This window comes from Rhopalosiphum maidis, chromosome 3 (genome assembly GCF_003676215.2).
Source record: "Rhopalosiphum maidis isolate BTI-1 chromosome 3, ASM367621v3, whole genome shotgun sequence".
NCBI lineage: Eukaryota > Metazoa > Arthropoda > Insecta > Hemiptera > Aphididae > Rhopalosiphum > Rhopalosiphum maidis.
Genome location: NC_040879.1, coordinates 3251069 through 3263219, shown reverse-complemented (window position 1 = coordinate 3263219; position 12151 = coordinate 3251069). Strand labels below are relative to the sequence as shown.

The 12151-nt window shown below is 28.6% G+C and overlaps 1 protein-coding gene across 2 annotated transcripts in view; it reads left to right on the top strand.

Moving 5' to 3' along the window:
• Positions 1-2665: 2665 nt before the first annotated feature.
• Positions 2666-12151, top strand: part of LOC113559793 (uncharacterized transmembrane protein DDB_G0289901-like) — a 35586-nt gene continuing 26100 nt past the window's right edge. For both annotated transcript variants that reach the window (XM_026965550.1, XM_026965549.1), the window contains exons 1-2: positions 2666-2824; positions 9906-10026. In XM_026965550.1, the coding sequence (XP_026821351.1) occupies positions 9919-10026 (108 nt within the window). In that variant the 5' untranslated portion in view covers positions 2666-2824; positions 9906-9918. The remainder of the gene's footprint in view (positions 2825-9905; positions 10027-12151) is intronic.

The window sequence follows — 12151 nt, the reverse complement described above, 5'->3', positions numbered from 1 at the left end:
TTATATATATTATTATTATTATTATTATATATTATATATAATATTATACTTATATAATTTTGATATTATAATAGTAGTAAGTATAGTGTATTAGGTAATACCATTGTATCTGATTAGTGAGTATTTAAAACTGTTAAGTGTTATAGTAATAAAAACTGATAATTACCAATACACATAAAATTAGCGTTTTATATGCATATACATATACGTATGACTTACATTAAACATGTAGGTATAGTGTATGGTTATAATGTTTGGTTAGTGGTCTACCATCTACCAAAACGAATTCAAAATAACATATAATAAACATCAATTGATTATCATTGCACTTGACTAATGCGACTGCATCGACCAATCTATTTAAACATTAAGAAACAGGTCAATATATATTATAATTATCTATTTATATTATATATATAATGTTATATTATTATTATTACATGAAGAAATAATAATTTCATAGTCTTATACTTACCGCTACAATATAATAATAATTATTATTTCGGGGTCGAGTGACGCGTAATTATTAATTACTTATAAAGAATTTTCGACCGCGGACAAAGATTAAAATTGACAATTAATTGGCGTGAACATATTTTCCTAGCGCAAACTAATCATTGTATGTTTACCGTATCGATATTATAATATTAGAAAATATTTATGATTTGCATGTTGCTAATGTGACATATTAATTGCTTTGATAAAAAAACCTGTAACATTAAATCGATATTAAAAATATCAAACTTTTATTTTGCACATAGTATCATATTATTTTTCAATTTTTGCGAATAATTGCATAGGTAGGTTTTTTGAATCGGTAATGGGATTTGATCTCGATATAACATGGCAAATTATTTTTCTTATTAATTTATGGTTTAATCTAAAAAAGGGCTTTGGTGTAACCAAAAACTTAGTCTACTTAAAAAATTTTATTTGTTTATTTAATTTTTATTGATAAGTGATTACGAACTATACGTATGCCAACATTTATAGAAACAGTGTATATAATATATACCTAATCAGTATGATTGGTATGTAATATGGTACGTATTGATGGTTTAATATAATACAATTAAGTTTTAATCTAAGATTATCCAAGAAATTCTGTACAATAAATGGCTTACAATGTACAATTTACTTACTTGTGGCGTACTGACGTAGGTATATCATATATATTTGAACATCTAAAAAATAAACGTGTGTAATTAGTTATTATAGATTTAAAACTCAAAAAAAAAAAATACATATAAAAATATATATTATACAATATTATACAATATTATACATTAAAAATGTATAATATTTAATTTATTGTAACATTTATTACATCATATCAATAATATCATCTACTTGATACACAGTTACACACTATAAAAATAATTACCACAAAATGTACACTTAAAACGTTTTGACTCTGCCCAAATTATTATTTTATATTAAAAATTTTAAAATGGCAAACAGCAGTCAGTTCAACATTCACCATCAACCTACAACCAATAATTGTAGGTAACAGCTGCCCTCATATAGTAAAATATTATTATCAATATATTAATAATTAAATAATTATTCTAGTTATATAATCCAAACTTGAATTTTTGTATTGATCTAAATATCTTTTTCGCAAGTTCTCTGCAGATCCTTAGATATGGAAAACTTATCCTAAATTATTATAACGAATATAAATCCTTCCCTGGATAACTAATATCATATTAAGGTTTCCCCGACCACGTAACAGTATGCTACGAGTTTTTAATTTTTTATTTAATTCCTATTTTAAATGTATATTTTTCAATTTTTTAATGCATATTCAAGTATATTTAAATACATAGACATTCTAACCTTAAATGTTATACTGGAAAATGAAGGTACTATAGCCACGGATAAACCTACCATTACACCGTAGTTTTGTTGCATATTAAATTGCTCGCACGCGCTCAAAATACAGCCAATATATACTCGTACAACGAGACAGCAAACAGCAAAAATATTGAAATATACATTTTTTATGTTATGATTATGCAATATAATTAGATTAAAGAGTGGATACCCATTCGAGAGTTTTGTGAGGTGTTGGGCAATAAAATACGTAAAATATACAGATAGTGTCTGGCTACCTATAAGAGTGCGTTCTATACATTGTCGAAAGGAAAGAAAAGTCTGTCGTCAGAATAAAACAATAAAATGCCTCACCCCCTCCCCATAATATATGGTAAAAAATATAATATCATAATGTATTTTTACGTAGGTACCTATACTTGCTGCAGCGTTGTGTCGGGCCTTCAGAAGAGGTAAAAGTATCGGGAAAAAGAACAAATTTGTATCGAATTTGTGCGGCAGTTGGAAACGGCAAATTTGAAACCGCACCCACTCATAACATTAATAATAATTAATCTAAAATACGTCTGTGAGAATACGAATATATAATATTTCTGTGTGTTATATATATATATGTACAATATTCTATACCTACGATGCCAGCTAATGGGGCACACTAGGTTTTTTTCCCATACCCGTCTGGTAGTGTTATATTATATATTATTTACTTTCACCGCGTGTATCATACGTAGGTATAGGTAGGTAGGTATATAGTGTTATTATTACATATTGGTCAGTTTCCCCTCCAGTCCGGCACGCGCCGACCCTTCTACGGTACCAGAGATCCACTATGTCTTTAAACTCGCACATTAGGAACAAGGTGATACGTTGTTAAGTCATCGTCGGTCCTCGTGCTTGAAATGTGCTAGTGCTCCGAGTGCGCGTTGACGTTAATAACATCGACACTGCAACTGAAAACCGCGTTTCCGTGCAAAAACTATCAGAAGAAGTAAGTAGCATCGTGATATATTTTATTTTTTCCTTTTTTTGCTCACGCCCGCACATTACGTAGTAGACGGGTACTAAAAAATCGTTAAACAATAATCAAAAATATTTTGAAATTTACCAGAATATCAGTTTTATTTAATTCTGGAATACATGAAAAAAAAAAAATTCAACCACATCATAAATTTGACTACCTACTCTACCTATAAGCTGATAATGAGACGAACTGATTTATATGCTGCATATTTTATAAGTACATATAGCATAATATAACACATTTTTATTCAAGAAACATCTAACTAAGTAATTCCTCGGTGCATGTTGTTTATATGAGTTATTAAATAAAAAACGAATTAATTAAAAATGTATATACATATTTTCGTATTTTAAAACTATGCATAATACGTTTTTTTAATTTCAATAGTACGTGCGAATAAAAATAAATCTATTTTTATACAAACCACTGCAAAAGGTTTAATAATATTATGTCACAATAAGATTAATTATCATATTTTTTGTTACTTTATTTTTGTTTGTTTTGATTACATAAAAAGCTGTAGTCATTATGTAAATTAATATACCTAATAAGAACTTTTTTATGTGCACCTATTACATTAATATCTTATTTAAAGCTTGTTTAACGTATGTTTAACTCACCAATACTTATTGATTACAGCTACAATTATTTTCATATTTATGCACCACAACAATAAAATGTATCTACTGTTTTGAATCATTATTTTGTTTTTATCAATATTTAGCACAAATTATGTGTTTAATATAATTTGTACTATAGACCATTTTGTACAAATTTTGTACTACTGATACGACACTTGTATACTATAATTTAATAAATATTTTCCATCAATTTTGACATAATATATTGATAAAAACGTTTTCTAAGAAAATGATTATAAATTTTTAGACCAAAACAATCTATAATACTTTATTCCTACTGTTAGATGAAATTTCTATAACGTTTCTATACAAATTTTAAATTAATAAAGGCATAAGTACGGCAATACATTATTCACATTTATTACATACTCTAGATATAGTAAATAATATATCATCATGTATCTATAGCACTTACTTATCTACATACCATAATAATAATCGATTTTATATAGGTTACGTATTGATTACGTATAAACACATATTTTCAATAATTTAAATTCAAATTATTTCAGCATATCATAATTGAGAAATAAAAATATATCTCATCATTTCTATACACGAATAAAACTGGATGACGGATAAGGTGCATGTATTTTTATAAAATATAACTGTTCTATATTTTTACTTTTTATGTTACTTGGTAGATTATCAATATTTTGGTTTCGATATATACGGTATATGTCCCAGTACAGTAGAAACCTATCAATGTTACTACAATAATAATATATTTAATTAATTACAGTGTTCAACGAAATTCAACAAATTTCAATTAGCCATTGTAATAATAATTTTGTTTCAAGTTCGTGGCATTGAATAATAAGCACTTACTACGGATACACTGTTTAATTAGGAACAAATAGTTAGCACATCGTACACACGAAAATTATATTATTCTTCATTCATCGCGAACGATTAAAACACTCTTTAGTTGTGATATTCAAGGGCATATTTTCTCAAAATGTTCATGAGTATTCACTACCTATTTTCTCATGGTTATTTATCACATTAACGATATTTACACAAATTGTGGAGTACATAATAATATATAATATTATATTGTACATATCATCGTATACAAGACATAATATGTGTGTACTTCCCAATTGAAATTAACAAATAGTAAACGAAAATTAATATTATTATTCCGATTGATCGACATTGTTTGATCCAAACCAGGAGGAAATATTAAACGATTTTGAAAGGGAAAGCAAAATAACATGAATCGAAAAAAGCGCGTGGCAGAGGGAAGTGCTAATGACGTGAATAAGTAATAAGTGAACCAACTGAGTAATACTCAATTTTTACATAACAAGAATATATTATTATGCATTATCGAACACCGATAATCTGCTCGCAATAGTCGAAACGTGTTTTAACAACCTATGCTTGTTCTGTGTTTACCGTTATGATATTATATATTAATTTTTATGATATAATTTTAATGAAAAGTTGATTTTTTTATTATAACTATTATTATAGTTATTTTTTTTTTTTATAAATACACGAAATTATTTTTTTAGTAGAATTAATTTAACGAGACAAAAATTGCATTTAAATACAAATGAAGCACTAACTGTTTAGGTACCTGTATAATAATATAATATAAGTACATACATTTTAATTTCATGTAGGTATGCACAAAACTAAATATCGATTACTTTATACCTTAAAATAATTTAATAACAGGTTTTTCGTTACCTAATTATATTAACGTATTCTATTGTTAGTACCTATAGACTATAGCTAACGCTATGTGAAAAAATATAGTGGAAGAGGCTATTTTTTAATTATTATCATATTTTATAAATTTTGTATGCAAATAAATATTACCATGGGTATCAGCTTTTCGATTGAAACGTTAAACATATTAATAATATCACATAATACTTTAAGACTATAATCTACGTTGTGATGAGCGTAATATATTATGGACACGACTATAATAAATCGATGACACTATTATAATATTATAATAATGTAAATGTAAATGGATCGTTTACATAAATTATTTGAAAACGCATCGTCCCGATTTCATCGTGTTTCTTGTAATTTCAGTCGTATGCGCTATCTACAAATCAGCCTATCATTATTATATAAATATATATATATCAGCAATGTATTTTTTATTTTTTGATCTTAACGATTAATAACAATAATAATAACTTCAATATACTATGATTTAATGATCGATCGTTATTACACATGTACGTATAAATGTATAATATACTCTAATTGGTTTAGATATATATAAATATATTATTATCATTATCTATAGGTTCTTTAGTTTAGACGCACGCGCGTCCATAAGGAGGACGAGTTACTCAAGGTACACGTTTTAATATGTGTAAAAAGGAAAGTGGATTGAAACTGAAATAACTGTTATATCATAAACACTGTAGGTCGGTGGCCAGTCTGAACCTTCTCTTATGTGTGTGTTGCATTTTACTTTCTATTGATTATTCGTCCCATCGTATCGTCCAGCCACTATATATATATATATATATATATATTGTGTATTTATCATTATTTTGTATTGACATCTCGAATCTGCGCTAGGCTGCAGTGTCTTATATTAGATTCGTATTCTGTTAAATTTTTACTGTCCACATCATAATATGAACTTAATATATATTGACGTAGGTTTTCTCTCCGGTTTTTTGAGAAGAAAACCCGTTCAAATAATCTTATGATTTATGAGTAAATGGTATAAGGCTTTTATAGTTTGTCTAAGGATTTCCAGTTGTATATTATTAAATTATAATATTCATTGGGTCACTGTCTAAATGTAATATAATATGATCCTGTAAGATAGTGATAATTCCCTGTTCAAGGATTTCTTTTTGATATGTTTTATAAACACCATGTACACTTAAATATATCATGACACACCGATTAAAATATATATTTTTTTTTCACAACGAAAATACATTGTCTAAGTTTGTCTGAGCATTAGTGCTGTATATTATTCAATGTATAATTTATGTTTAACAATACTATACACGCGTAGTACCTACATCTACCTATTATAATTTGAAATACACAACAAGTTTTCATTTTCTTATTTCATGTAGCCACTGACATTGACCAAAATAATGGACCAAAAGTTCGATGTACATATTATTATTAAACATAAAAATCGATCGCAAATGAACAACTAATTTTTTCTGCTCTGAATAACATACATCATATTATCATTGTGTCGAAAGCTTTTTTTAATAAAAACTATAACGAAATAACAAGTGTACCCAACCTATAACCGTACCCCCTTCTCATAGCTGCCAGAGTAAATATATTCACATCCAGATGACGTTCCAAGAATCTAGTTCCCGACGATTAATTTAAAAATATATCAGTTTCGCAACGAATGTGATTTCTTAATAATAATATACCAAAATTATTATATTATAATAATAAGCAGTGTTTTGAATGAGATTGTGCGGTGCCTATACAAATTTTCTAAAAACAAAATAACCTGAAATATTATGCAACTGTACGTTCTAGGATACATATAACTGTAAGATTCAAATCTTTTTAGTCTCAACGAACTCGTATAGGTTTTTAAGTCATCATCGTATTGATAAGCAACAGTTGTTAAAAATCAAAACGATTATAATCATCGGACGTTGTTCCGGCCGAACTAATGATCTATAAAGCCTATAATAATATAATATACGGTCGGACGTAATATGATATTATTGTTTTGTACGGGTACGCCGATATTTTTGTCACCATGTGTTTTGTGGGTGCACTGCATCGTGGTTTCCCACGACCATACATATATAGGTATAGATGTATATCATGATACAAAAATTACTTTATTCGTTTTGTACATGCGCGTTTAATCGGTGTGACAGAAAAAACCAAAAAAAAAAAAAAACCAAAGTAAACCGAACACGACTACGATTTCTATATGAACGTTTGTCGCCCACGGATACATTATAGCTATAGAGCCTACATGTATATATTAGGCGTACATATTGTATGCCGTTGCCACACAAATACTTCAAGTCTTGGGACTATATTATAATAACACAACTGCACAATTATTACATGCACCGGAAAATTGCGATTTACGTTCTCGTCATATTATTTTCGTTTAATTCATATAGCAAACTGTTGGTGACTAACTATAAATACTATTCTATAATACACTATTGTGTAGGTCGCCGTTTGCTATACACAAAAACACGAGCACACTCTTTACCGGCATTTAACAACAATGTGTAATATGTGATATTATAAATATTTACGTGAAAAAACGGTTTTCCAAATACATATCGGTTTTTAGAATTTTTTTTCTCATTTCAAACCCGCCTTTCTAAACTGTAGTTTAATTATATAGGTACCTATTTAATACTCATATTATATTATATGTGGCAGTGTATATTATACGGTTGTAGTAGATGTGTATTCACAATTTGCTTTCATTGTTAATTAATTATATCTTAGATTATTTATAATGTACGTATTATTATTTATCTCAATTAATTATATCCATGTTCAGCAGTCCCGACTGGTATTTACGTCATATATACCTAAATTTCCAGATTTTTTTTGATTTTTTACACACGTTTAAAAATTATCGATTGACTGAACAATAGTGGTAAAAAAAAAGGCTAGTAATATTTCGACCGGACTATTAATTTTTTTTTTTTTAATTTCGATTCGTTAAAGTCTCCTTGACACTGCAAGATGACGACAACCAACGTTGGCATTGTAACTGTTGCGCATTTCCAATATAGTATATAGACTCGAAACAACATTGTGTGTATTTTATTATTATACGATTTACCTACATCGCGAAAATACTTATAGGTACCTGTATCTGCAGTGGCTCATCGCCAGGTTAATATTATACTCTCGCTTTCATTTGGACAGTGCAGCAGTGTATGCACGCGCGCTTATTATGCACTCCCACGCCGAAAATATTACGAAATCACTCGACGACGTGATACTATAAATTGTAAAATATTATTATCATCGTCATTAAGAGATGTTTGAAGTCGAAAAAATAAAATCGTCGTACCTAATGGTATAATTAAATCTCTCGAAATCTTCACCTCGTCTTTGCATAATTTACGTGCTTCACTACGAGTCTATATACTCGACCAGCTACTAATCGTACGCGATTCTAATATAGACACGTCATATTGCTGTTATCGTGTTTGGACAATCATACTCGTATTATTAAAAGCGCCCCGCAGACTCACATAAAAAATTGTAATATATCAAGTATACATATTACATTTTATAGGTACTTACTAATACAATAATTGGGCTTTACTAAAATCGACCGACTCTCTTAAAAAAAAACAATAAACACGAGAACTTTTTTTGGTTTTCGCAAAATCAAACCACGGTAATAAACATCAGTATATATGCTATTATAGAACTGATGTGAGTCCCTTTATCAGCCCATGAATTCATCATGACACATCTAAACTATTGTCGACCGAAAATGTACGATACCTCTCTAACGTGCCACTGTTGCGGTTACCCAGCTATAATAGTTGTGTATACAAACGTAGTGCATCGTCAATTCGTCGCGAAAACCGCATAAATATTAAAATATTAACGAGTTGTTTCGTAGATATATAAGCACTCGTAATATAATGACTGTTTATAGAATATCTATATCTAATATATTTTTATAGTATTAACTATTATTATTATATATCTCTATAATACCTACCATTGCGTTTTATACAGTGCGCGTGACCTCGTCGCGTATACTTAATACATAATATTGTCGCTATGAAGCAATTGTTTCGTAAAATTATTCGATGACTTTAAAAGTAAGGATTTTACCGGTTTTTCTCTGAAAAAAAACCATGTTATTCTCACTTAACATCTGTTATTATAAGTTTTTTTTCAATAATATTGTTTTTAAAATGGTATAGGTAGGTCATAATATTATCGGGTGTTTTTGATTACACAAAATTTACCGATTTTATTAAACCAGACAACGATTACCAATAAAAAAAAAAACAAGCCAAAAACTCCAACAATCAAATAATATATTTGTGCATCAGTAATATGTTTATAGTATACACGAAATCAACATTTAACTTCATGGTATGTAGTCTCACTGCGATCAACGCTACAATATACGAGTGATCTTTACTTGCAATACATTACTTTCACGGAATATATTGAGCGGTTTTTTTTAAATTGTAATTGTTATATGTATATTTTTTTATTTTAATACGACAGCGAAGGCCTTGATTTTAAATGGAAATGGAAATGATGCCTCAGTTGTGACATTTTAATGTATGCAAACGCAGCTTATTATAGTATAAAAACACAAACAATAAAAACGTCAACAAAATGGGATGCAAATTAAAATTATCTAACTGTTTCCGTAAACAATTTTAAGTTTTAAATTCTTTATTTATTTTTTTTTTCAGACCGGTATTCAAAATGATGTTTAAATACATGTGTTTGGTTTTGTTCATAACGTGGTATCAGTTAGCTGATTGCCATCCCGCAAGCTCCAGTATCAAGTCGATAGATTCCATGATTGAAAAGGTAAAATTTGATAATAAATTGATAAAAATTAGTAAAAACAATAATCATTCTCATAATATATAGGCTTCAGTATATTGTAAGAAGCTTTGTTTGTCTTATTTTTGATAATCTCTATACGATATTTAGCACTAACTATAAACACATGCGTATAACACTTATACTCGCCGGGGATTATGATAAACGTTTAAAATATTTTATTTAATGTGAAATAATATAATATTACCTATATATTATACAAGTGTTAACATGTATTGGCCCCGCATCGAGGACAAACTGTGTACGCGAGTCTGACGGATTACCGCACAACCCAAGGCAATCTGGGCATTACATTTTTCGAAACTTATTTAAACTACAGCTACTTTCATTATTTTTATATTTTATTATATATATATTGTATATACAGTATTATCTCATCCACAATAAAATGATGACTTAAATGTTAAGGTATGCATACTTAGAATAATACCAAACACAATGTATATAATTGCGTGTGTTTTAATTATTATTGTCATGATTCATGACAGTTACCTATAATAAATAAGTATACACATAATGTTGCTAAAGTGAGTAATTAGGTATTATTGTAACCAGACATAATTATAAAATTATTATGTTATTATAATTCTCATCACAGTGCCATTGCGCACAGCTCTCTGGTGACAGCTGTAACGCGACGTATAATATTATTATTATATTATTTATTACGCGTGTCTTATCTTATATATTTCGTAATGATGATGACGATGATGATTACCGGTCGTTTTACAAAAATTAGTGTTTTGACGCGTCACCGCCATTTTCAGTATGTAAAATATACAATCATCAATGTATAATCGATATATAATTATTATAGAATATGATTATCAAAAACCAATGTACCTATATCTATTACTTACCTATTGGCTATCACCTATATAAGTATATATATAATCAGATCACAAAATGTATATCACAAAATATAAGTAATTCATAATAATAACTAACCTATACCCGATATGATCCAATGAACATTGGACAGCTATTTTTCTGTACGACGCTGGTTGCATGTAAAAAACCGGATTTATGAAATACATACCTATGGGCAGCTATGTAGTAACTTTTTAAGTTAATAATATACACATAACCGTTTATTAGGTTTTGATCTCCTAGAAACAATATTTTAAGAGTCACGACGGTTCGGAGTAATTAAAATCAGTCACAATAAGTAAAAAAAAAATAGGTATAATATTAATAGGTAAATTGATTCAATTGTTTTCTCTATTTACTCTTATTTGCTTCCATCATCGGCATTCTACATGCTCGCGACGACCAATTTCATAATATAATGTATTAAACCATTTTAAAACGCACTGCTATTGGTATATTTATAATCATTGCAGTTATTTTTCTTATCAATCGACGTCCAATCGTATTTTATTCTTTGAAAGTATACAATCATCATCATCATCTTCATCATGTTATTACTTTTTCAATTACTACATATAAATTATTACTGTATCTGTGTCTTATAGATACGGCTACAATACAGCTAGACATGTACTCGGAAATGTTTATACGCTTAATGATATTTTTTTAATTAAATTTCCTATTGATGAACATTACGTACTATAGGCGTCGCGAATATCCCATTATTGTAGGTAATATCGTTGTATTATAATTATAGCGAGTATCGCACAAACACGCATAAACGATTTCCAATACCAGATACACTGGTGTGCATGTGTATGCGACCGGGTCATTAAAATGGCCAGTAAAAATAAACTTCCATTACCATACAACATGTAAAGATAATACAAACAAATCGGCAATTAAAATTCATTATTTGCAATTTGCTTAAGTTTTTTCAAGCGTGCTTAAAGTAGGCAAGTACCCGTATACACGTACAAATTATGTATAGTATATTGTACTCAGTATTGCACCCTTTCTATAATATTAATATTACCTATGTTATTACGACACCACTGCAGCGAGTTCGCGTCTCGATGAAACCGTCGTTATCCGTACAACTACAGTTAGTATAGTAATACGTAAAAAATTATCATATTATTAACTATATCACACGACACGCGCGCGCGCGCACACAGTCACGTGTGTTACATAATAATGATAGTAATAATAGTAATAA